The sequence below is a fragment of the Triplophysa rosa genome, unplaced genomic scaffold, assembly GCF_024868665.1.
Source record: "Triplophysa rosa unplaced genomic scaffold, Trosa_1v2 scaffold121_ERROPOS1305309+, whole genome shotgun sequence".
NCBI classification, from domain to species: domain Eukaryota; kingdom Metazoa; phylum Chordata; class Actinopteri; order Cypriniformes; family Nemacheilidae; genus Triplophysa; species Triplophysa rosa.
In genome coordinates, this window is record NW_026634115.1 from 1 (window position 1) to 27,867 (window position 27,867).

General features: G+C 38.8%; 1 protein-coding gene across 1 annotated transcript in view; it reads right to left on the minus strand.

The window, feature by feature from the left end:
* Positions 1 to 3,911: 3,911 nt before the first annotated feature.
* The window catches only part of psmc6 (proteasome 26S subunit, ATPase 6), a gene marked incomplete at its 3' end in the record, with an annotated part of 37,020 nt that continues 13,064 nt past the window's right edge, over positions 3,912 to 27,867 (minus strand). The window contains exons 5-12 of the mRNA XM_057326675.1: positions 24,970 to 25,037; positions 22,981 to 23,095; positions 22,801 to 22,888; positions 16,831 to 16,892; positions 16,528 to 16,651; positions 16,368 to 16,429; positions 4,072 to 4,192; positions 3,912 to 3,992 (exon numbers count right to left, since the gene is read on the minus strand). Coding sequence (XP_057182658.1) covers positions 3,912 to 3,992; positions 4,072 to 4,192; positions 16,368 to 16,429; positions 16,528 to 16,651; positions 16,831 to 16,892; positions 22,801 to 22,888; positions 22,981 to 23,095; positions 24,970 to 25,037 — 721 coding nt within the window. The remainder of the gene's footprint in view (positions 3,993 to 4,071; positions 4,193 to 16,367; positions 16,430 to 16,527; positions 16,652 to 16,830; positions 16,893 to 22,800; positions 22,889 to 22,980; positions 23,096 to 24,969; positions 25,038 to 27,867) is intronic.

The following is a 27,867-nucleotide window of genomic DNA, read 5'->3' on the forward strand; positions in this document are numbered from 1 at the left end:
AGAGTTTTGTTAAATGGTCTAAGCATGCTTGTATTCTGAGGTGTTTTGAGTGACTGATTTGATGGGTTCAGACAGTGAGTCACGCAGGGGTGACCCCGAATAGTCAAAGATTGGATAGGAGGAGCCTGATTCGACTGCCAATCTCACAGTCGAATCTTCGTAGAGGTGTTATGCAATGGGAATCATGCAATTTTGGTTATATGGGCAAAGGCGTAGCAGACAGGCACGCACTGAGCAGCTAATAATATTATTTATGATGTAAAGAAATGGGACAATTTTAGGGATGGGTACCGAAACCCCCCGTGCATATGAGCACGAGGTCTGGCTATGACCCAGCGCAAGATTGCATCTCTCCGCATCTTCTGTTTTGTGACCGGTATAGAGAAGCAGCGCGTTCCGCACACACCCGCAGATGAATGTGTACACGGTAGGGGTGCGGGAAAATTTGATTCTTCGATGCATCGCGATGCAGACGTGGACGATTCTGAATCGATTCACAAAAGTCCAAAAATTGATTTTTAAATGTATTAATAACGTGATGTTAGCGGAACAAAAAAGGTAGTTTAGAGTGCGCACATCTCAGGCACAGATACACGATCAGTAAAGATAGAGAAAATGATCCAGCCCCCTTGGACTAAACTGCAAGATAAACAAGTACATTTTAGAATGGTCTTTGTCTATTCTCTGCAGTGAGCGGAAGGTAAAAGCAGCGCATTTAATTCTCTGTGTCACAGCATACTTGTCACTAAATGAGTGCAAATAGCAGGGTTCGTACACATTTTTACCAATACATTTCCATGACTTTTCCATGACTTCTCCATTACTTTCGAGGCAAAATTCATGACCCATAAACTCTGAGCCAATGTAGTTAGTCGTCACCTCACGTCCGTCCCACAGCCTGACGTGCATGTCTAACTGTTTCGTCTGTAAGTAATGATTCAGGCTTTCGTCGAATAACATCACATACGCTCTTTGCTTCGATATGTTTGACAAAGTTAGTTTTTTTTAAATAAGGAGCCAGTCCAAACGTGCAAATATACAAACATTTACGTTCGCTGCATGCAAATCTGGCAGCTATCTTGCTGTCGGGAAACATACCAGGAAAAACTTGCCTTATATCTTCACACGACTTGTAAGAGTAGTGAGAATTAGCCACCTTTAGTGCCCACAACACCTTTGCAGTTAGGGCTTCGTTTCTTGACACAGCATCCGAAATGGTCCCTTGTTTGATGGAGGACTTAAGTGAAGCACCGCAGCTGGCTGTGGGTGTCACGGCGTTCCTCGGATTTAAAAACCCGGTGATGGGCTTCAAAGTTTCTTCGTGCGCAACAGCAAACTGGTGCTTCACGCCTTTAGCGTGGCTACTTCCATGGGCTGCCTCTCCCATGTTCGAAATGTCAACAAATTTTGCAGGGTCGACATTTTGCACGTCCTGGATGATGATCTCTTTCAAACCTTACATTATACTTAACTGAATGAAGCCACGCATTATTAATTCGGCATTTTCCTGGAATTTTCTAAATTTACATCCACAATTTATCAGAGACATTTACATTTACGTTACGTTGCTGGCTGCAGCAAGGGCCCTCTCACAGCGAGCACTCCCTCTGCTTTGCCTGTTCGCAAGATCGCCTGATTTACCAATTAGTTAAAATTAGCAATTAAACATTTTATTTTTTACAGGTATTCTTTGGACAATTTCCATGACTTTTCCAAAACTTTTTGGGTTTATTCGTTTTCCAACACTTTTTCAGACCTGGACAGTTCGATTTTAAAATTTCATAACTTTTCCAGGTTTTTCATGACCGTACGAACCCTGAAATAGTGTTATCCCAAAACCTGACATAAGACATAAGAACATGAACATACTTCTGTAAATATGCACAGTTTGTTACCAGAAGTGCTGGGTGCGCTGCATTAGATGAATCCACTGCTCCATAGGTGTATGATGATTTTATAAGACGATCGGGCAAATCCTGAACTTACTGCCGGTGTCATGAAAAATTCTGACACCGGTTAACATGTAGTATTAATTAGACGTGTTAATAACTATATTATAATTATTTTAACATCTGACAAGAGAAACAGAAAATATGAAAATGAGAACGGCTTCACTGGGCAGTTTTGCATTATAATACAGAATGTGACCGTTCAGAGACTAGAAGCAGAAGAACCAACACTAGTCTGAGCGTAAATGCGACGTAATGACATCACACATATGCAAATTAACACATCGAGAATCGATTCTGAATCGAATCGTGAGGGACCAAATGATTCCCACCCCTAGTACAGTTTGAATATATTTTCCCCTGCATTTCAGACATTTTTACTAAACACATTTATATTGCACATTGTGACTTGAATCTGGCTTATTTCGTTTTTTAAATTTTTATTATTCTGTAAATTAATGTTTGATTGTTTTTTGGTGCATCAATGTTGTGCAGCACTTTGCGGTGTGCCATTGTTAAACACCTGGTGTCGTCCCCACATTCGTGCACGCCATTCGAAAAGACGTGACAATTCTGATTCGACAATGTAAATAAATCCTTAGTCGAGGACACATCAATAGAGAAGTTAATATTATTACTGCATTTTCATATTCAGTAATATTCTTCAAAATAAGATACTAGTAACAAGTAGGATAACGGTTGCGGATATTTCAAATCATTCATCTGCGCAGAGAAGCAGTGCCAAAGCACAACACACGTAAAGAGAATAACTCACTTCAAGACCCACCCCATTTTACTACTGACTGGCTAGTAATGTTTGTTTGGTTGAGAGTGATAGCTGTGCTCCTCTCATACCATTGGTAGGCGAACTTATGAACTCAAACTGATATCAAGAACTTTTTTTAAATGTAGTCTTTTTTAAAAGTAAATCCTTTAGTCCGTAGACAAACACCGCACCTGATAATCCTTTTACCCACAATTTATCTTTACACTTATCTGCCTGGGTGCTTGCTTCCAAAGAATCACACAGCTTATAAACAGTATTCATCCTCTCTCTAGTCACAGCAGTGTTATGTTAATGTGCCAGAGGAGAACTTTCAAGATTCATCATCTTCATAATCTTTAATCAAAATCAGAAATTTCCTATATGTCTCATATTGAGGGTGGGACTACTGTACCAAATGAAAAAATTAAAGTGGTCATATGACAGGGCTAAAACTAATATTATCGTTTGTTTTAGATGGAATGCAATGTGTATACACGATTTAAGGTTAAAAACGCTGTATTTTCCACATACCGTGCATGTTTGTATCTCCTCTTTGCCCCGCCTCTCTGAAACGCGCTGATTTTTTTACAAAGCTCATCGCTCTGAAAAGCGAGGTGTGCTATGATTGGCCAGTTCACCAGTGCGTAGTGATTGGTCGAATACTGCAAGCATTTCATGGAAATGTAACGCCTCTTACCATATTCGGAACATCAGGTTCCAAAGCAATTGTACTGACAAGTGATACAATCAGATTTACAATTACGCCCACCTTAACTACGTGTAGATTTGGGCGGTCTTAGTCAAATTATGTTATGAAGTTACGTAGATTCGCCGGGGTGTGGTTACACGAGGCGTTTCAGGCAAGTCTGGTTGAGCATTCGCTTTTAGATAAAATGCATCTTTTGTTCCAACACTTTCATTTGTGCAATTTTACGTGTCTAATACATGCATGGGCAACTTATAACACACCAAAGACACAGAAAAACACGTATTTTTTCCATATGACCCATTTAAATAAAACCGTTAATGTTAACATTTTGTTCATGTTTTGGACATAACTCTTAATTGTAGTTTCTTTTTTCCACATTTTGTTCACAATATTGTGGTCGAAACAATCGTGAACCTAGTATCGTGAGCTGAGCTTTTCATTAACACCCCGAAAACAAAATGAAAATGCAGAATTAATAAAGACGTACCTATATCACCATGCTTGGTGATGGGCCCTGAGTGGATCTTCAGAATATCCAGTCGAGCCTGTTCATTGGGCAACTCAATATCTGCGCAAGAGAAAATGAAAAGCACGATTACTCCAACAGCATTTGAAAAAGTAAAGAAAGAGGAAAGAAAAAATCTTACGGATCTTTCTGTCCAGTCGGCCAGGACGCAGAAGAGCAGGATCTAAGGTGTCTGGTCGGTTGGTGGCCATGATCATCTTGACTCTATGCAGAGTGTCAAATCCATCCATCTGATTCAGCAACTAATATTAACAGACAATATAAAATTTGCTCCAAGTTCTTTATCTTTTAGTACTTCTTAACAAATATTTTTAAAGACATAATTTGGAAAGTATCTTTTAGTACTTCTTAACAAATATTTTTAAAGACATAATTTGGAAAGAATCTAAACAGAGACACAATGAAATTAGATATTCATATTCGTGCCAGTCAACAGTCAATTTGGCAACAGATAGAGGACAGTCACATATGATGCTGCAGCAAATTTGCAATTCGAATGCATCTTATGACATCATTGTCCTTCGTGAAAATTTTCCCGCCATTTTGAATTTTTAAAAAAAAACATACTTTTTCGAACGATTTGCACGAAATTTGGTATGTAGCATCTAGATACAGTGCTGACAAAAAGTTAAAAGATTTTCGATTAGTCAATCCGTTTTCATACAGCGCATCAACAAATTCGACAAAGAGCTCGGCAAAATGGATTTTATGCTGTATATTTGCCAGTTTTTAATGCATCAACACGAAACTTGTAGTTCATCACAAGCCCGACCTGAGGTAACATGCAGTGTTTTGGCACAGCGACACATAGTGGTCCAGAGATATGAAAAATGGCTGTTTTGTAGGGGTGTAACGATACTTCGTATTACGATATTTCGCGATGCAAAAATGTTACGATGCGCATCGTAGAGAGATGGGGATATTTTACAATATGTTTAATTCTATTCGTTCAGCGGTCAAGACGCTACCTACTCTGCGCCAGCGCATCACGTGTGCTTATCTCACATATGCGGTAGAGAGAGAAGCACAGGACACAATCTGTGTCTCCAAGTGGTTTACAAAGCGTCATATTTTCCTTCACAATCGCCGTTAAAACACAGCAAACTTGAAGCGTGACTGCAGGCGAGTCACCCCGAAACTCATTACAAAGGCAGCACAAACGTTTTTAAATGCCAATGTTAATTTATCCGCTAACGTGAGCTTCTGCACAACGTGATATGCAACAAAGCCAAAAGAAACCAGCGCTGTTCCGATCAGAGAAGAGATGAAGTGAGTCGTACTGTATATTAAAAGATCCAATGACATGCTAAAAAACAAGTATGTGATTTGCATGATTGAAGAAATGTAATACAGTTTATGTAATATGTCTTTTTGAAAGATTTTTCTCATTCATTACTGTCTCAAGCAAAGACAGCGCAGCTTCAAAGAGACACGAGCAAATAGCGCTTGAGTGTGAGCTCTGTCAGAGCGTTTCATTGGTTGAATGTACTGAATGAACGAACAAGTCAATTGAGTCAAAATGAGACTGAATGAACTGCTACATGTCGTTCATGGTCTAATATTCTCTGTGCTACAACAATGCATATCCAGTAGTTACTCAAATTTTCTGAAAAATAAAGGTAATGACCTGGTTTAATTTAATTCCAAGGTAAAGAAAATTATGTCAAAACCGTTATATCTTTGTATGGAACATTTAAATACACCAATTAAATTAGTTAATCCAGACAGATTTTAGTAGACTAATATAATGTAGATTTCGTCGACTAAAAATATGATAAATTGGGATGGCTAAAACTAAATTGCATTTTAGTCAAAAGACTATGACTAAACCTAAATCAAAATTTGCAGTCAAAATTGACACTGATCTTAATTCTAATTTCATTTAAGCCTTAAAGTGTTAAAACTCTTAAGTTCTATGTGCCACAAAATAAGTTACTGAAATTGTTAATATTTTGAAAATAAATGTTATTTCAATTTCAGTTTCATTTTTGAATTTTGTTAAAAATATCGAGATGTGTATCGTATCGTGAACCCAGCATCGAGATATGTACCGAATCGTGAGCTGAGTATATAGTTACACCCCTACTGTTTTGGCTATAAACTTTTGAAAACTTTGCTCTAAAATCACGAGAGCGGTCTCGTTTGATTCCTCGAGTCACGCTGCGTTGAACAATACCCCATAATCCTCAAGCAGCAATTGGGGGCGCGACTCATTTCAAATTTTGTCATAAAATTTAGTATTTTACAAATGGCATATTGCTATGAAACTTGGCATGTTTCATCATAACCGTGTTCTGTGAAGACCTGCAAAGTTTTAGGCCAGCGCCCCCTTGTAGTCAAGAGATATAACGAAATTTATTATTATTAATCTGCTGTGCAGAAACTAATCATCAAAAATGCCCACATGTATTTCTATTTGTGCCCTTGTAGGGATTGACCCTGTAATCGCTGTTCGCAGATATATTTACGGGTCTAGCCACGAAGTGGCGCAGACACATATTGCTTCCGTTAGTGTTATTATTATTAGGGGTCAAGCCATGAAGTGGCGTAAACACGTATGGCTTCCATTAGAGTTCTTATTATTAGGGGTCAAGCCACGAAGTGGCGTAGACACCTATTGCTTCCGTTATTGTTCCTATTATTATTCTTCCGCTTCATCTTCTTCTGCCATGGAAGTCTATGGCAGCCATAGAACCGTACATGGGAAAGTTGTGAAATTTAGCACACACATAGAAGACAAATATGGCAAATATGGAGTCTCTAAACCAATCTTCATAGCACCACCAACAGTCCAAACTTCCACATACTTTTTTGCCTATAACTTTTGAACCGTACATCCTAGAAACAAAGAAACATCTGTATGGTTACTGACATTCTTCCAAACATCTTCCTTTGCCAGCTGGTACAGAGTTATTTGCTATCACACAGGCAAACTTCGAATGTGCTACTTGGCCATCAGGCAACTTTGGACGCAGACGCAATCAACTAGAGCAGACCTCACAGCCTCCTTTTAGTCTGCCATAGTTTGTTGTGGAGCTAGGTGTGTAACCTGCTTAATAATGTTGAGTTTTTTTTTACTTTCTACAATTTGTATTTTCTGTTTTTACATTTTTGCTTTAATATGTCTTAAGTGTAAGAATAAGCGTAAAATTGTGTCATTCTTAGAATTTTTACACACTTAAAAGTAAAATTTTACTCTGAGTGGCTTTATGCATACGGGCCCTGATGATACAGGGCTCTGGAGTGCGATCTTATTTCTCAATGGTCGCACCGGTGTGACCAGCCGTTCGAGGGAGAAAAAAAGTCTCCGCAACTCTGAAAGTCTCCCTGTGATTCAACAACAGACACACATTAGGCCCATATCGTGCTCTAAACCAATCAGAGATAGTGAAGGGCGGACCCCCCTCTGATTGGCCATGGTCCAGATTTTCCTGTATGTGTGTACCAGAGGTTGCGTTAACCGAAAATTCTCTGTCATTGAAAAAAAATGTTTACCAGTGACGGAAAAATCTGAAGGCCGTTCGTCTGTCCATCATTTAGACGGATTACAATGAGGGCAATTTGTAACTCCCCGTTATATGATATGCTGATATGTGATAAGCGTGATATGCTCGCAAAGGGACGTGAGTGTCTTCACCTGTCGTTGTTACTGACTAGACATATGTGATGCGATCTGGGAAAACCCGTCGGATGTCGCGCTGGGACACCTATCAAAGTAAACCACATAACATGAAGAATGAAGGAGTATCAACGCACATTTCCCGCCAGTCCTGTGTAAACTGTGGCATGCAAAGTTTTTGTACAATGTTTTCGTGAGATGACAGAGCTCCCCATCTGCAGCACCAGGAGTTATCCGATCGCAAAACATACAAGGGATGATCAAAAGTCCAGACAATATGCACATGATAAACAACGTAAAACTTGAATCACTGCTTATTAGTTGTTGTCCGTAATGTTTGCTAGTTTCCTTGTGTAGTGATAATGGCAGAGCTCTCGTTCTTTAAGTGTGCCCTGCACCATTTTCCTTACTTTTGTTTTATTCAAACGGTTTTGTACAGTATTTTTATAGACTTCAACACTGGGAAATGTTTTTTTATTAAATTGTTATTAGAGTAATTCTTTTACCACTGTAAAGTGACTTTTACTTGTGATACTGCTGTTGTGCTTTTATTTTCATCACTTAACTTTAAACCCGTTTCCCTCCAAATTCCGTTCCTGAAAATCCTAGCGCTTCAGCCACCTCAGCCATAACTTTTGCTACATACACAAGGTATGAGCAAAATAAAAATTGATTTGGAAAGGGCTTGAATATGGAATCAAAAACTGTAATATATAAATTTGCACCATGTGTTGGGATTTCCCAGATCGAATCACATATGAACAAACATTAAAACATTAAATATATAGATGAATATGAACAACAACGGCTTTATTGGGCATTCAGTTGTATTAAAATACAACAAGTTCCGAGATGGAAGTACAGCGTGATGACGTCACGAACATACTAATTACCATGTAAAGCCACCTTGCACCATATAGATGGGTAAGAATAGATGGCGGATTTTTTACGAGCCTGTCAGTCAAAATGACGGACAATAAAAAAGTCTAGCACAACCTCTGGTGTGTATGTGTGAAAATGCGTGTACTGCAGTCAGACAGAGAGGTGAGGAGCCTATAGGCCCATCAGTTAAACAGAGTGGATGTAGCCGCAGATGATGAGAGAAGATGAAAAGAACGATTGACAACTTTTTCGTGAATAATGTTAAGTCCGAAAATCATAAGCAATGCTCTGACACGGAGCCATCAACCTCCCAGGTTATGTCAAGCCCTGGTCCATTTACCATGAGATGTTTTAAGTTTAAATTTCAGTTCAGTGAAGCACTTTAAGCACCAACACTTTTTCAGTAAGTTACCTTTCTTGTAGAATTGTGCTTCAAATAAAGAACTTTATGTTGACCAGATTGTTAGTTAATCATTTAAGTCAATTTTGCCTATATGGACAGCGATTAAAAAAAAGTGAACTGGTAAAACTGCGTTGTTAAATGCGATGCGGTCAAAAATTTGGGTGAACCTAACTTTTGTGCTGGTGCACCTAAGAAAAAAAGTTAGGCGCACCAGTGCAAAAAGTTAGTCTAGAGCCCTGTGATAAATGATTTCAAAATAAATAACGGCTGAATCAGCATTCTTTCTGATGAGTGAGCATTGCTTATTACAGTAATCGTGTAACCGTGGTTTTTGGGCAAAATGAATGCTAGTTGGGTAAATGGTTTTACTACAAATACCATGGTTAAACTATGGTTGTTGTGGTGAGCACAACGTGGTTACTATGATATTACAAATGAGCAAAATAGTGGTGTTTTTGTTATGCAAGACCTCAGCGGCGGAGCAGGCGGATGATGATGGCTGGCCTTACAGGAGCATCACAACGGCAGGAAAGGCGGTTGAAGGCTGCAACAGAAAAAGGACCCCAGTCGTCTTGGATTCCATGCCACTGGATTTTCACCCCTTTCAGTCAAGGACCGTATGGTGACTGTCAGTGCACCAGTCTCCTCAAGTTAAACAAAATCACACTCTGGCGTCCACTTTGGGAACTACCTTAAGATCCTATGCTAAAGTCCTATGGTGACCAGAAAATGGCGACGGGGACAGGACTGTGAGATCTGGAAGCCCCTTGTCACATACAGGCACATCAGGCACTAGGTGATAGACTCAGTCGTTGGGCTCTTGGAATGAGGCAGAAAGAGTCCTTCGGCAGCTGCACCCACAACTGAGCGGTCCTCTTTAGCATCCACTCTGCTCAAACCATGTGGGGAAGGGGCTAGAAAATGTGTACTTAAAATAATATGCCTTCGAACCTCCTGACTGGGTTACCACATCCAAAGGGATCACTATTTGCGGTAAAAACACAAAACTATGAATTTTGGAGCCTGGAATGTTCGTACACTGAAGGATAGTGCAACAAGTGATAGAACGTAGAGAACTGCAATCATTGCTAGAGAACTGAGAAGGCACCTGATTGACCTAGCTACCCTCTCTGAAACACAATTAGCAGATGAAGGACAACTGAAAGAGGAGAAGGGTGGCTACACTTTCTTCTGGAAAGGAAAAGCTGCCGATGAGCCCAGGATCAATGGTGTTGGATTCGCCATTAGGAACCATCATATTAGCCGCCTCCATTCACTTCATGTGGGGATTAGTGAGTGTCTCATGACTGTCCGTCTGGTGCTTGCAAACAACCAGATAGCAACAGTTGTGACGCCTATGCCTCTACTTTAGAAGTAAAAGAGACCTTCTATGCCTGCCTAGACAAAATACCGTTGAGAATCCCCAAGGAAGATAACATAATTCTCCTAGGAGACTTCTAATGCCAGGGTTGGCAGGGATCAACACTTCTGGAAGGCGATCATGGGAAAGAAAGGCATAGGAAATATCAACAGTAATGGAGTTTTGCCTCTCAGCAATTGTGTCAAATATGATGTCATCATCACTAATGCTCTTTCGCCAGCATCTTGGAGACACCCCCGTTCCCAACAGTGGAATCTCATTGATTATGTTATTGTACGAGACACGGACCATCATGATGTGAACATCACAAGGTCCATTGGTCAAGTCAGATGACTGCTGGACAGATCATCGCCTCATTCGTGCCGTAATGTCAATTAAACTCAAGAGGAGAACTCAAAAAAAGCAGATCTGACCAAGACTGAACCTTGACAGCCTTGTTGAAACTGCCACCTAGCAGCAGCTTCAGGCCTCTTTTGGGGAAAGCCTCCAACAAAGTACCCTGATGACATCGAAGGGCACTGGAGTCTGTTAAAATCTACCATCCTTGCCACCTGAAAAACACTTTTGGCTACAAGTCCAGAAAACATCAGGACTGGTTGATGATAATAGTACAGTGATAGAACAAATTATCTCAGAGAAAAGTAAAACATTCTGTGCCTGACAAAATTATGAAACCTACAAGGCAAAAAAGCTGGCTCACTCCAGAGCCAAGGCAGATGGCCAGAGACGGGTAAGGGCACTAAAAATCTCTTGGTGGGGAGAAAGGGCTATTGAAATCTGGTGACACCAGGTGCTTTTTCAGTGCTATCATGGCCTAAATCCCCTGCGCTCCAATGACCATCAGGTGCTACTGAAGGACAATGAGTCCATTAATGCCAGATGGAAAGAGCATTTCCAAGAACTCTTCAACAGGGACAGCTCAACTAAAATTGACATCACCAAACATAGCCCCAAGAGTCCCATCAGAAGACATGGGGGAACCTCCAACTATAATAGAGGTTCAAGACACCATCAGGAGCACTAAGAACAACAAAGCCATCTGTCCGGATTGGATACCAACTGAAATCTTAAATCAAGGTGGATCAGAGCTCCAGCAACACATTCATGTCCTACTAGAAGAAAAGAAGAACTTCCCTCAGAGCTCAGGGATGCTATAATAGTTACTATATTCAAGAAAGGGGGTTAAAGCTGAATGCAGAAATTACAGGGGTATCTATGAAGGTAAAATTGTGCCAAAAAGATTTGCATGCGCAGGATAACATTTGTAAAAGCGTACGTGACATTGCAAGCGTAAAATAAATTTGCATTCGCAAAAAAGTTTTGTAAAGGTGTAAATCAAGCTGCAATCGAAAGAAAACAAGTTTTGCAGCATTGTATCATTTTTCGTAAATGAGATTACCAGGGCCTGGACAAGGAGTTGTGCCGCATGCTCAGTGAGATAGGGTCTAACCTTTCTAATGTTGAATAAGGCATATCGGCATGACCGCGTTGTCTTTGCAATGTGATCATTGAAGGACTGCTGTTCATCAAATATGACTCCGAGGTTCCTGGCTGTTTTGGAAGGAGTGATTGTGGTATTGACAAGTCGGATGGTGAGATCGTGTTGCACCGTGCGGTGTGCCGGAAACACGAGTAGTTCTGTCTTGGCAGGGTTCAGCTGGAGGTGATGCGCTTTCATCCAAGCCGAGATGTCCTCTACGCAGGCAGTAATGCAAGCTGCTACAGAGGTATCGTCTGGGTGAAACGAGATGTAGATCTGGGTGTCATCAGCATAACAGTGATAGGAGAAGCCGTGTGCCCGTATGATAGGTCCCAAGGATGACGTGTAGATGGAAAAAAGTAGCGGTCCAAGCACCGATCCCTGAGGGACCACAGTGATCATGTGGTGGGCAGTGGACAGCGAGCCCCTCCATGACACCCTGAAGGATCTGCCGGAGAGGTAGGATTTGAACCAGCGGAGAGGAGAGCCTGAGATTCCTAGTGATGACAGGGTTGCTAGCAGTATCTGGTGATTGACAGTGTCAAACGCTGCAGATAGGTCTAGCAGAATCAGGACCGAGGATTTAGATACCGCCTTGGCTAGCCGCAGTGCTTCTGTGACCGATAGCAGTGCAGTCTCAGTGGAGTGGTTTGTTTTGAAGCCAGACTGCTTGTCATCCAGTAGTTTGTTCTGGGATAGGTAGGACGACACCTGGTTGAAAGCTGCCCTTTTAAGTGTTTTTGCAATAAATGGGAGGAGAGAGACAGGTCTGTAACTGACTGTAGTAGAGGGGTCCAATGTGGGTTTCTTCACTACTGCTGACCAACTTTATGGAGATGCAGATTTCATTTTCCAACAGGACTTGGCACCTGCACACAGTGCCAAAGCTACCAGTACCTGGTTTAAGGACCATGGTATCCCTGTTCTTAATTGGCCAGCAAACTCGCCTGACCTTAACCCCATAGGAAATCTATGGGGTATTGTGAAGAGGAAGATGCGATATGCCAGACCCAACAATGCAGAAGAGCTGAAGGCCACTATCAGAGCAACCTGGCCTCTCATAACACCTGAGCAGTGCCACAGACTGATCGACTCCATGCCACGCCGCATTGCTGCAGTAAATCAGGCAAAAGGAGCCCCAACTAAGTATTGAGTGCTGTACATGCTCATACTTTTCATGTTCATACTTTTCAGTTGGCCAAGATTTCCAAAAATCCTTTCTTTGTATTGGTCTTAAGTAATATTCTAATTTTCTGAGATACTGAATTTGGGATTTTCATTAGTTGTCAGTTATAATCATCAAATTAAAAGAAATAAACATTTGAAATATATCAGTCTGTGTGAATGAATGAATATAATATACAAGTTTCACTTTTTGAATGGACTTTTTGATGATATTCTAATTATATGACCAGCACCTGTATATACTCCCCTGTACAATGTCTCTTATATGTTATTATCCCCCATTTTCTGTAAAATAGTCTTTATTTTATATATGCACAATTTAGAATCTTTTAGACTGTAAATCGTATTATATTGTATTGTCATTGTGTTGAATGTCTGTACTAGAAGCTTCCAACAGCAAAGAAAATTCCTTGTGTGTGCAAGCACACTTGGCAATAAAGCTCTTCTGATTCTGATTCTAATACATGCATGGGCAACTTATAGCACACCAAAGACACAGAAAAACACGTATTCGCGCCATATGACCCCTTTAAATTGTCTTTGGTAAACTGCAGTTTTATGGAGAAAATTATATAATTTAATGGTAAATTAGCTATGTGAATGCTTCTCTGAGGCGAGGCATATTTTTAGCTGCAGTGAGATGTGCAGCTGAGCGCAGCTACACATAAGATGCACTGAGTGGGGTTTGGGAAGATAATTTATATATACTTCATGGCATGATTACTTGATATTATACCTGCCATAATTCAAAATAAAAGTAAATAAAACTCTTTCACGCTGCTCACTGTGCTGTTGCCTGCACCAGCCGGCTGTAATAATAATAAATGTGTCCAATATCTATTTTGTTTGCATACACTACTGCGTGAGAAGCACTCCATAATGAATATAAAATATTGTAATTTATGTTTCCTCGAGTTTCATATGTTAATCGTGTAAGCATGTTTAAGATTTTAGATAAGAGAATCTGCCAAGTCATGTTTGCGTTACTGCTGCAACCCGAATTCATATTCATCCAGGATTTAAAATATCCTGTTCTCGGAGTCAAGAAAACACTGAACACAACAAACAATCTGCATATGTAAAACAATTCTGTATGTAAATCTGGGCGTGATAAGCAGTCAAGCAAATAAGCAGGTTCCCTCTGCATGTTAATTCTCAGTATAGCAGATAGGCCTAAATGGACAAATAACACATGGTTGGTTTAAAAAAGCAGACTCTTGACTTATTAATAGCGATGGGTACCGAGAACCGGTACTTTTTTGGACCGGTACATAATTGGGTCGATACCTGTCCCTCCTGTCCACAGTTTTCTAGTTTGGTGGACAGGATCGTGATAGTACCATGTCTTGTTTGTGTGTTGCGTCTTGTGTGGAGGCGCGTGGCTGTATGTTTTGACATTATGCCACGTGTCTCCTTGTCTCGTGCTGTGGCCCCGCCTCCTTGTTTCCTCGTTATTATCCCCATTAGTGTTCATTCCCTTCACCTGCCCCGTGTCATCTTCCCTTTAGTGTTAATTCTTCCCACCTGGCCCTTGTCATCTACCCTCGTTAGTCTCCACTTTATCTAGTCCCAGTTTCCCTCTGTCCAGTGCCGGTTTGTACTGTTGTACCTTCGTCTTGTCATTGCGTATTCATACAGTGAGTTTATTCTGTCCGCTTAGTTTTCTTAACCTCGTCTTGCCTACCGTTTTGGAATATTGTTTATTATTGGACTTCCTTTGTTTGCCCCTCCCCTGAGGGAAGTGTTTGTGTTTGGTTTCCTTTTCAGTGTTTTTCCCCATCGTGGGTTTTTATTTTCAGTTTTGTATAAATAAAGCCTTTTGTGTTACCCCCATCTGCCTGCGCTTGGGTTCCGTCCGAAAATCCGTGACAGATACCAGAGTATCGATAAGCTTCATGACAAACCATACTGTTATCGATACTTGCGTTGTTTTATCTCGGTTTATTCGGGTGTTGAATGGCGAATTAGAGGCTGCTGCCTGTCATTTTCCATCCCTGAATGATGTCCGAATGGCCGAAGTTTGCTCGACTTGTGTGATATCTAGGGCCATATTATTTGTGAGTGAAAGAGTGGCATGGTTGCGCTTGTGGAGCTTTCAGCGTCTGCGTTTCACAATGAGAAAGCTTCCGTCAAACACCCCTTTGCAGAAACCCATCAAAATAAAGTCCTTTATTTGAGAACAAGTTATAACATTGTTTTTAATAATTCGGTCACAGAGTACATTTACTTACTTTAGTAAATTGAAGTAAATGTGCTAGTAAAATTATAAAAAAATAGTACAAATAATAAAAAAATATTACTTGCTTAGAAAATAGTACTTAAATTTATGTAGACCTAAAACCAGAAAGGAAAAAATAAATACGGTCTACCAGCCAAATAACCATAGTGATGTAAAGTAAATATGTTGAATTACATTATGATGTGCTACTATGCACATGCTAAGTGCCGAAAGTGGTATGCTAAGGAACACACACACATTTTGTTATGTGGCATTTTCTGTTTGCTCAGAAGCATTTGTAAACTGCAGTTCTAAAGCTCAGCAGTAATAAAGAAACTTAAAATGTTTAACATATTTTCACATCATGCGTTTTTGCATCAACTAGAGCGTAGTATCGATAACAGTATTGATAAGTACCGGTATCGATAAGCAGTATCAATATCGATACAGATATCAAAATCTTAACGATACCCATCCCTACTTATTATTCAGGTAAAAGCGTTGTGCGAGTCCACAGCTTTGGATTCTGTACAGTTAAGGTAGCCGTTACTGCAAAAATAATGAGAAAACAGGCTAAATATAGAATGCTGTAGCCTAGTGCTGAGGAATCGTGTTAAAAAATTAAACGCGTGTTTTATATTCCTTTATACAATGTTATTTACAATCAGATCTATGAAAGCGTCTTCTCAACAACCTTTCCAACAGTTTTAAACACGTCTAAAGTCAGCAATGATCCACAAGCTACTTTCTTTTAGACATTCTCGACAGTCATTTTGACTGGAAACTAAATATTTCAGTATTGAAGTATTTCAGTTCTGTATTAAAAGCTGTTGTTACTCCGTTAACAAACACATTTAGGTGCATTCCGGTGAGATTGTATTTGATTCCGCTTGCATTTGATCCCAGTGGAGCAATACTGCATGTTAATTTTAGGGGGCGGATCTAATCAGCCAGTGGGCGGGCATTATTCAAATGTGTGACATGTCTAAGTAGACATGTCATGGAAGTAACTGACATTCCAGAGCTCAGACGTTTCTGAAAAGTGATTTCTGTTAAAGAGAATATCTCCCTTTAGAGTTGACTTTGAGCGTTATAACTTTGCAGATCTTTTTTATGCCTAAACCACAATGTTACGCACTAAAAGGGGTTAAAAAAGCAAAATAGCATCAGAGCGGCCTTTTAATTGTTTGGCTTTATAAATGTGACTGATAGTAAATATTCATAGGAAGGTTCGACAAAGTTCCTTTACCTCCATTAGTGTCCTCTGGATTTCTCTATCTGCTGATGTTCCTTCAGAAAACCTACGGCCACCTTTAAAGACAAGCCACATTTCCCATTCAATTTCAATGTATCATTTCTTTTTCCCTTTATAAGAATAGTTTGGAATACAAGATGGATAACAGTATTACCAATTGCATCAATCTCATCCATGAATATAATGCAAGGCTGATGGTCTCTGGCATAGTTGAACATCTCTCTGATAAGTCTAGCACTTTCTCCAATGTACTTATCCACAATAGAGCTGGACACAACCTGGTCAACAACACATTTTGTTCAGTTTAATTAAAGGATCTTGTGTAAAATGTACTTGCATTAAAAGCATGGTTCAACAATCTCCCAACTGTTCTGTTCACGTCATATAATCACATTTATTTAAAATAAAATAAAAATTGCAGGAAAAAATGTTTTTGTTAGAGGTCAAACAAACGTACCTTAAGGAAATTACAGTCCAGTTGGCTGGCCACAGCTCTGGCAAGTAGAGTCTTTCCAGTGCCTTTAAAATATATAAATTGAAGCCGTTTGTTACAACATACGTCCTGTCAAAATTTTGGTCAAAAGAGTAGACCTTTAAATGTGCATTTTTACATGTTTAGACCTCTATTTAGAGGATACTCCAAGTATCACTGCTATTAATGTTTAAACATTTGCATATTATAACCAATTATTATATTGGGATGTAATTGTAATTATTTCCCATGACTGTTTTAGAAACATGGTGCAGATGCTAGGGCTGTCACGATTATTAAATAATCGTCTCATCGCGATTGTTTGACCTCATCGCGATGGTTTCAGATCATCGCAATTATTGCACATCTCTATAGAAGACACTAGGGGGAGCTGTAGTGCATCTGCATATTGCATATTTTAGTGTATATATTGTTACTAAAGCATGGTAATACTTGTAAAATGTACCACCACAACACAATCACTTAAAAAAAAAAAACTAAAACATATACAAATTACCTGCAGTACAATTTAATATTAAGCGAATCTCAGTGTGAAAACCAGTCTACCAAAATTTTATTAACACACAGGTAAAATTTTATTGTAGTCTTGCAAGTGAGAAAAAAACAGACTAGAAGTTTTCTATGACTGATAGCATTTTAATGGTGGCTTCAATTCACTCCTGATCAATTTACTTCATTTACAAGTATTTGGTGGTTGTATTATTGATAGGTAAAAGCCTAAACCTTAAATATATGATGACCCAATGTTTTCTGATGTATTTCCAAGAAAAAAACAGTCTTGTATTCAGAACAATATGGTCGTTTCAATTGCTGAATCAAAAATGTATGAGAATTAAATGTCAAAGCTCAAAAACAGACAATTAATCGTCAAAGCCCTAAAACAGACAATTAATCGTCATAATCGCAATGATTTATAAGACAATTAATCGTCAGTCAAATTTCAGAATCGTGACAGCCCTAGCAGATGCTACAAAGCATAGCTGGCTTACTAGCTGTATAAGGTTTTACCAGTGACGGAAAAATCTGAAGACCGTCTGTCATTTTGACGCATAACAATAAGGGCATATTGTAGCCAAATTTCTAGTTTTGTCGAGTTGGTAGCATCCAATCATTTCCTTTCTCTTGCCAACGTGATTGTGAGCGGCTGGAGGTACAACCTCTGCCATGAATGCGTTTTTGTGAAGGGACGCGTGTTTCCCATTCATCACTTATAAACACAGGACTCTAGAATGCGACCAAATGGTCGCATTTTGCGACTTTTTCCTGCCGGTGCGAACTGTTTGTCTTAATGGTCGCACGGGTGCGACTGCCAAACTGATCAATATTTAATTTTTGCACATTATAAATTTAGAAATGTTGCGAAAGCGGCGCATCCAGTCACTCAGTTTGACTTCCCCTCCCCTCTTGATGCGTTGTCATCCATTCGTATCAGTGCCCCCGCCCCCCAAAGACGTAATGCGTTGGTGTAATAGGTGCATTCAAAGCTATGATGAAGGGGAAGGACTGACAGAGTTAAGAGCTCACTCTTGCAACTAAAATATGTTTTGCCTGCAGAATACAATAATTTCTCCGGCTAAGGTACAAAACAGCAACGATAATGAAATGTGTTGCATGTATTGTATGCCGTGTGAAGCTAATGCAGGAAACGTGTTTAAACTTTAAGCACTATACCATTGTATAAAGCTCTCCAACATACAAAATGTTAGACGATGTTAAAAACTCTTTATTTGTGAGTCACTGTTGATAAAAGCCAAACATACGTATAAATGCAGCTTTTATTAAGAAAAATCTCTAAATGCCTTCAGTTGTTGTGGGTTGTATGAGATTTGCACATGGTTTGTATTCATTTGTAATTGATTTATTAATGTATTAAACATGTTAGGATGTAGTTTTAGTGTTTTTTTTCTTGCCTCACCCCACGACTCTGGCGCTACCACATTAAGGGCTTGTGCCACCTCGCTCAAATGTTAGTCTAGAGCCCAGAAAACGCCTTGTCCGTTTTGGAAAAGGCATGTCTGTCACTCACCCCCGTGTCACAAGCCAGTGGGGTGGCAATTACATTTTTCTTTCAGAAAAGCGATAGCGACTAGCGTCATTTTGGATAAACATTAGCTTTCAGCGAGTTGAAAAATGACTCTTCGTGTTTTGTCCAATCAGTGAGCGGAAGCAGCAGCACATTCATGATCAAACCACAGCTGACTAGTGAGTGAGTAAATGAATGATTACAAAACCGCATTTCCAGGCAGCTGTCATTGTTACTGACTGGACTAATGGTCATAAACAATTTTCTGTTATTATTATTTTATGTCTGACAACAGAAGCATTAAATATGTACACGACTATGTAAAAATGTAAATGACAACGGCTTTATTGGGCATCCGTTTGTATAAAAAAATTAAGTTTAGAGAGTAGACGCAAGTATGGCACGATGATGTCACGAACATGCTAATTAGTGTGTAACGTCACCTTGCACCATGCAATTGTAAAATTGTGTGTGTCAATGACGAAAAACCATAACACTCATCAAAGTTGTATTCCCTTTGACTGGATTAAAAGTGTTATACTTTGGAGTCCTGCACCTATTTTAATGGAAGAGATTGGTCACAAGGCAAAAATCAGTTAAACACACAGCTGCAGTGTGAAGTCAACATCAAAAAGTTATAAAAACAACTAATATTGACAATATCTATAAAAAACTATGTATCAACTTGATATATGACCTAGATAATTTAAGATGATTTTGCAAAATCTTGGCCTTTAAATTTAATGTAATATTAAATAATTTATTAAATTGTTCATCCACATTAAACATTGTGTAAATATTTCATAAACAAACCTGAAATATTAACAGATCAGGGTTCCAGACTAACTTTTGTTTACTAGGAGCACTGTAGCCCCTGACTGAAATTTTTAGGAGTGCAAGCAAAAGAAATAGGGGCACACCTTCAATCAGCCTGCAATGCAATTATTCAATTATTTTCCCCAAAATAACTATTACGGATACTGACAAGTTACTTGATGACCGTAGATTTGGTTCTGCTTATTTAAAAAGAGGCAGAGCCTACTGACAAGCTTTGTTATAGCTTTGTAGGTGCTAAATAGAGACACTGTAATCTGAATGCATCGAGAACCAACAGAAATTGTGTTCGTCAAAAAATATGTGTTAACGGTGTTACCCATTAAAGCAAAATGAAAGGTCTCGTGTAATTACGTTCTAACGATGATTTTATTGTGTATAAAGGACACTTTTCCTCATGTTCACACAACACATGTAAATATAACGTCAAATAAAACTTAAGAGCATTCGCCTCTTGTTTGTTCTTGCTGTGAACGGATTTGAAATGATCCAGGGCTGTCTCAAGTAATCAACAGATAAATGACATTTCCTGAACTCCTCAAAGGTTAGTTTCGTTTTAAACGTCTCATATATCAAATCTTTAGTCCTCGAGCTCAAGAAATCCGCCACAGCAAACGGCAACTCATAGTAATGCGCACTCAACGTTGTGTGTGTAAACTTGTCATTGATGACCTGGATTGTGCTAGTCTGCGGTAGCGGGAAACATCAGTGACGCGAGTGACCCACGCAGATGACCATCACACAGCCTGCACTGGAGGCAGGTCGCATTCTACTCGTCTTTCCACATGAAATAACTAGAATAAATTCCAAATTTGCTGGTCGCACATGCATGAGTACTTGCATTTTTTAGATTTTTTTTGCTTGTTTTAAACAAATTTAATTGTTGATTTAAGAATGTTTAGATATTTGTACTATAAAACAATACAAAAATGCTTAGTAAGAATGTCACTTTTTGCAGTGTAATTGAACAAAAATTTAAGAATACTGTGGTCTCAAGAGATTTCCATACATAGCCACTAGATGGCACATCTACGTCATTCATACAGCTTTGTCAGCATTAAACTGCATGTAATAGAGGTATTTGCAAACACTGCATGTTGCAGTTTGATTTGATTAATGTAATGTAAAGTATACATTCAGTACAGAATAGTGTTGTAGTCGAGACCACCTAAACCAAGACCATTTTTTTATTTGTAGAAAGTGTTGACCACTTTACAAAGTATCATGCCATTTGGCCAAAGAATTTTTTTTTTGAGCAAACATCATTTGCAGGTCAAAAAGACCCCAAAGACCACATAAGGGTTAAATAAATTGTGTTCTCCTTATACGAGATGTTAAGATATAGGAAAAAAGTAGCATGCAATAATTTAGTTGTCAAAGATGTGCTTTAAATACACTTTAAATACAGTACACTTTACGTTGAAAGAGTGTTGAAAGAGAGTTTATGTATAAGTAATAAAGTTTATATTCATTATAATTTGTTTTTCTATATCAAACTAGACAAAACTTTAATGCCCTGGCAGTGGCAAATAGCTTTGGTTTCATATTTAAGTTGATAACATTAAAGGGATACTTCACCCAAAAATGAAAATTCTGTCATCATTCACTCACCGTCGAGTTCTTCCAAATCTGTATAAATTTCTTTGTTCTGATGAACATATAGAAAGATATTTCGAAAAATGCTTATAACCAAACAGATCTTGCGCCCCCCATTGACTCCCATATAGTAGGAAAAATTACTTAATCATTTTTTTGTTATGTTAACACAAAAGACATTTTGAAGAATTTAGGACAGCAAACAGTTCTGGGACACTTTTGACTACCATTGTATTTTTTCCTATTATGGTCGATTTAAGTTCAGATTTACAATAAGTATTTTAAGTTAGAATTGTTAACTGCTACTATGTAAAAGAAATACTGTTGTATAAAAGCACATTATTTATTTAAAGTGTTAAACCAAATCTTATTGCACTTTTGTTCATATAGCACTACTTTTAAAATAAAAGTGCAAAATACACTACTTTTGAATTCATTATTGACTTTTATGCTTAATGCGGTTAATCACAGAAAAATTATGCGATTAAGAATTCTAATCGTTGCCCAGCACTAGTTTATACCCTCATACAGTGCAGACACAGACAAATTAAGTATTTGTTAAGTTTATTAAGTATGTTAATCTGTGCACCTCATTCACTCAGAACAGCCAGATGACATATTTCAATAACAGAATTCCGCGTCTGCGTCACCATTCACTGCGCCATTGATTATTGTCACACACAAACAAGCACAACGACAAACCCACTTCACACAAACACTTAGCTCTGTGTAATGCACTTATTCTTATTATTCTGCATATATGTCGCTCTGTACAGCCCTGGGTGTTTTTTTTTTTCCAAGTTACTTGTCCGGTCGGGCAAGTAAAATTCTCTCTCACTTGCCCATACAAAACATTCACTTGTCTTGGACAAGCGTTAAATGTCGGGCTCTGCCACTGTGCAAGATTTTTTCTTTGTGATTGAATGTTTAAAGCAGAAATGAAGCATCCAGTCAAGTTAACATTATTTATTAAAGGGGTTTCCATGATGAACTCAGGCAAAGCAACCAACCCTGTGACGTCACTGTAAACGGTACTGCAAGATGGCGGCACCCTTGCTATAAAACCTTTTTTTTCTTTTAAATGGTAACATTAATTGATTGGAGTGGAAACCCCTTTAACCTGTTTAACTCTGGGTGAGTTTTTTTGGATTTCTGCCTGAATTTGGCATTCCCAATTTTAAATGCACACCATATCCACATACAGTGGTGTAAATACAAAATATTGGTGTCATATTCCAGGAAACCCCTCCAAATTTCATAAAACACTAATGAAAGTCCTATAAAAAAAGACATTTTATGAAAAATTATTTTATGACTTTTTTATTTTACCCGCCGGCGGGTTTAACAAAATGTTAACTTGACTGTATGTGCACTTCCACTATAACAATTTACTGAAAATTAAAATGGATTTCATGCACATCTCCACAATTAACTGAACAAAGTAAATAAATTTGTCACCAAACCATAATAAGAAAACTCACCTGGAGGTCCATAAAGGAGGCAGCCTTTAGGAGGGATTATGCCTACCCGCTGGAACAGCTCAGGATTGGTCAGAGGTAGCTCAATGACCTTTAGAAAAAGTTTGTACAGTAATACATCAGTCAGACAGATCTTTCCTTAGCTGACAATTATAAACTGCTTGAATGAAACTGCAAGCCAACCTCTCTCAGCTCACGGATCTGCTCAGACAATCCACCAATCTCAGAGTAAGAAACACTGCCAGGATCTTCATGGGACATGTTGTACACGAGTGGGTCCACCTCACGTGGCAAATACCTTAAAGTGTTGGAAAAACATGTTTTGACAAAAGTACCTTCTTACAAAAACCATTAGAAAAATAAAGGTTCCACAGAAATAAAACTCACTTATCTATTACGCTTTTGCAATCCCATAAAAAAGATAAGCTCCGTTTACACTTGCCATTACGATACGTTTCTCTTTTGTCCACTTTTAACCACTTCTGTCGTGATTTCTTCGAGGGGAGGGTTTATGGGCGGGTAAACATATGCACTTTTTCATCATTTTTGGATCAAATGGACAAAATAAGAGCGTACAATTTACATATGAACACAACCAGAGATGGCAGAAAAAATATCTATAGCGGTGGTTTTCTTTCTGCTCATAACTGAGACTGAGCAAAGTACTGTAACCCCTCATTTACACTGCACGAGTGTGCGGCCTGAGCTGATTGCAACCACTCTAATCAATGCTTTGTTTATACCAGCCGCACAGCAGCATGTCACTGATGTGTCCCAGAAGCGCCTCTACGCACCGCTAAAGATAGAAGCTTAGTCTACTTTTGACAGACACTGTGTCCAAGCTGCACAGTTTTATGTCCAAATAAAAGTCCTTCCATTTGTATTTCACATCACATATCCTTGACATGAGACCAGAAATGGACAACGAGAGGTTCATGCTTGAATGGCTATTTTGTGGTAAAATACTGTTGAACTATAACAATTGTGTTTTTTTGTTTTAAGTGTAGTAAAACCTTAGTTAGTTTTCATAAGGGAACAAAGTATGACATAGGCTCATAGCAAAAAACACAACAATAAACCGGACAAACATAACCATTAAGCCAACTTCCCCATGGTAAAACCCCCAAAATTAAAAAATATAAAGCCGGACAGTCTACAAGTCACATGGTTTTGCAAATTCAGCCACTTGGCTTTTGAGACACTCTTGGTGTACACCAGTTGAGGAGGGAACTCATCAGAGCTGTATCGTGCCACACACGCGTGCGGTGTAAACAAGGGGTTAGTGTGTGTTCGAAATTTGGAATGGTGAGAAAACATTGTGCTCGGTATATTTTTCGAATTAAAGCAAACCTTTAGGTTTTCAGCTGCCAGAGTTTAAATCCTGTCTGCAGTATTTCCACTAGGATTTTGTGGAACTGTGGTGCTGGAAGATGTCACATGCTAATTACCATATTTGTGACATCATCATGCTAATTAACATATTTGTGACATCATCATGTAGATTTAAGTTGCGACTCATTTCGATTCTACTCTTTGAACATTACATACAGCTTAATGCCCAACAAAGCTGTTCTCATTTACATATTTTCTGTATCTTCTGTCTGTTCTGTTTTGTAACCAAGACAAGCCATCTGGTAAAATCACCACACCTTAAAGAGTGTAGATTTTGGCTATATTCTTTCACACAGCATGGGAAACAGTGAGTCACTGACACTGTAGTCATGATGGGGAGGATTTTTTGTGTGGCAAAATGAATATAGCGGAAACACTGCCTGTCTGGCTAGCGTCCTTGTTGTTTTCCGTATGTTCGTAGGCAGTCCTTTGTGGCTAGTTGAACGCATTCAACCACATGAGTGTACACACCATGAACACAATCTAGTAGGAAGTTTTCTACTACATCTGGAAGTGGTTTAAAGTGGACAAGCTCAAAATGTTTCACATCCCATTTCACCTGTACTTAGCATCGTCCACTTGTGATCCAATTGACCAAAACGCATCTTAATAGCAGGTGTAAACAGGGACTAAAATTCAAGTCGATTTCTGTTGCGCCTTGGAAAGTTTTGCAGAAATTATAATTTACAGCAAGCAGCAAAACCAGCATAGAATTAGAAGCATTTTTTTTTTCAAAAATGTTCAAGAGGTATAGTTTTACTAAAAAAAAAAAAAACTCACCTCATTATAGTAAGAGTTGTCATGTCCAGGGCCACTCTGGTACCTGGTTTTAGCTTGGTTTTATCCAGCTGTAACAAAACATATGATTAAAAGTTTGGGCTGTTTAGTGCAAATGAACGAAGCCTCAATACAAATTACAACAGAACACAGCGGCGTCTAAATGAAATACAATTAACCAGTATATTTTGTATATTTGTGCATGTTGGAACTGCAAAACAAATGCAAAAAAATCACTATATATTAGGCTAAAATATGGCATTTTCAGAAATTAATCCTGAGTTTCTTAATCGAAAATATGCGTTTGAGTAAAAGGGTACAGAACAAAAAGCTCAAGCAAAGCGAACGAAAACCCGTTAATAAAGCAGACTGGCCACAATACCTAATATAGAGAACATACATGAACACTCGAGTTAGCATATGATCATCATATGTATTGTTTTTCACATACTTTGTAGAGTCAAATTCAATCATATATAAATGCGCGGAAGAAAGTCAAGGTGATGCGATCATGGGACAACCTGTCGAATGTCGCACAGGAAGGTTTTCAGGAATATGCAAAAATAAAAATGAGGTCAAGATTGGGTTTTCGTTAAAATATTATTTTAAAAGTTTTTTTATACGTGAGATGGCATAGCTTGCCACATGAAGATGCGGGAGTTTACCCCGGTGGGCTGCTGCTCATGTGGGCTGCTGCTCATGTGAGCCGCATCCGTAACGCAAACGCGACACATACACGGGATGATCAAAAGTTCAGAGATATGCTCATCATAAACAACGGAAAACTTGCATCACTACTTACTAAGTTACTGTTTTCTTCAGGGTAAAGCCAACTAGTCTCCTTTATGGTGATGCAGTGCTTATAGCGGTCCTAACACACTCGCATTCTTTAAGTGTGCATTAATATAAAAATAAAGTTTCATACTTCTGGAATAATTTACAAATAATAATCACTCAGTTAACTCTTATTTTCCAAAATATTTAACCTTTATTGCATGCATGAACAAAAAGCGCATAACCTTGAAAAAAAAAAAACAAGGAAAAGTGAACATATTGGTTGCCTTGCATTTGACAAAACGGGAATATAACTCCAAGCTTGCCCATCTATATAAGTAAATAGATCGACATACTTGATGGTTCAGCAGAATATCCATTCATGATTTAAGAGTCACTAAATGTGTGGTCTAGTGGCCATTAGGTGTTCTTTTCTGACGGGCAAAGACTGGAATTGGTTCCGAAATTTAGAAGGTAAAATAATATAAAACGACTGGTCGATCAAAAATATTGATGTCGACTAATTATCAGCGTCGACGCAGATGATTATATCGACCAATCGCTAGGGCTGGGTATCGAGGGCGATACTTTTTAGGCACCGACCGAATTGCCTCGATACCATCGAGTATCACAAAACGTCTTGTCGTTCGATACCACATTTCGATACCAATAGCGCCCATACAAAATTTGCGGCAAGATAATTGCTGCCAAAATTAGCAACACGACAAATCTAATGAAGCGGTGCCTGCAAGAAGACCGAGCCGGGACGTCATCCTCTCTCTCTGCCACACCTGGAGGCTCCTGCCGCCACAGAGCGTCCTTAAACACGCCCACCACACACTGAAGACAGCGGCACTATGAGTGGGATTCTGACAGGTGAGGTTAACTTTTAACAAACCAACACAAACATATTTTTGTATTGGTCCATGCATTTGTACTAATTAAGTTCATGTTTCTGTGTGCGGCGATTTAGTCATGTGAACTGGTACCTGCGTAATTGTTTGAATGTATGGCTATAAACAGTTAGCGGGTTCGATGCTAAAATGCTAAAAATAGCGGAGCTTTGACTGGGGCTCTGACAGGTAATGTAGCGTTTAGCAAACAAAAAAACAAACACTATCGACTGACTCGTATTGGTCCGTGCATGTGTAGAAGTTAAATTATTGTTTCTGTGCGCGGTTAAAGTTAGTCCTATTTAATGGGACCTACGTAGCGTTATATTTTGTTTGGATGTATGGCTATAGATAGCTAGCAAAATGAGTGCCAAAAGCTTTAAAGGGATAGTTCACCCAAAAATAAAAATTCTGTCGTCATTTACTCACCCTTATGTAATTTCATACCTGTATAAATTACTTTGTTCTGATGAACACAGAGAAAGATAGTTGGAGGAATTTTAGTAATTTTCAGTCACAGGACATCATTGACTACCATAGGAGGCACAATTAATTGGTAGTCAAAGGTGCCCCAGAACAGTTTGATTTCCTGAAATCTTCAAAATATCTAATTTTGTGTTCAACAGAACAAAAAAAATCAATATGTTTGCCTACTATGGTAGTGGATGATGTCCCAGAACAGAAAATTGCTAACATTCTTCCAAATATCTTTCTCTGTGTTCATCGGAACAAATAAATTAATATAGGTTTCAAACAACCCGAGGGTGAGTAAATGATGACAGAATTTTCTTTTTGGGAGAACTATCCCTTTAAGGCTGACCGTAACTGATTAGGACAAATTAAAGACATCGTATTTTTCCATTTCATTTTCAAAACAAAATTAACTTGTTTGCATTTACCTCAACAGTGTTTTATATTTTTTCTTTATTTGTTCACAGAGGAGGCCAAAGCTTCCTTAAAGATCTGTTTGCTGTGGAGGACAGAGATGACTGCCATTAGCACTACAGAGAAGAGTCAGACACATAAAACACTACAGATGATTCCATCTATGCTGTCTTCATGAGTCCAGTAACCTGTGATGCTGTCTGATGTGCCAGCACCATCCACACCCTCAGAGCGTACATTTTCTACTGCTGGGGACATTATCAGTCAGGAGAACTCTTGCTTGTCTCCCCGAAAAGCAGACTTGTTGAGTGATTTAAAGATTTTACGCAGCTGTGAGCCCCACATACTG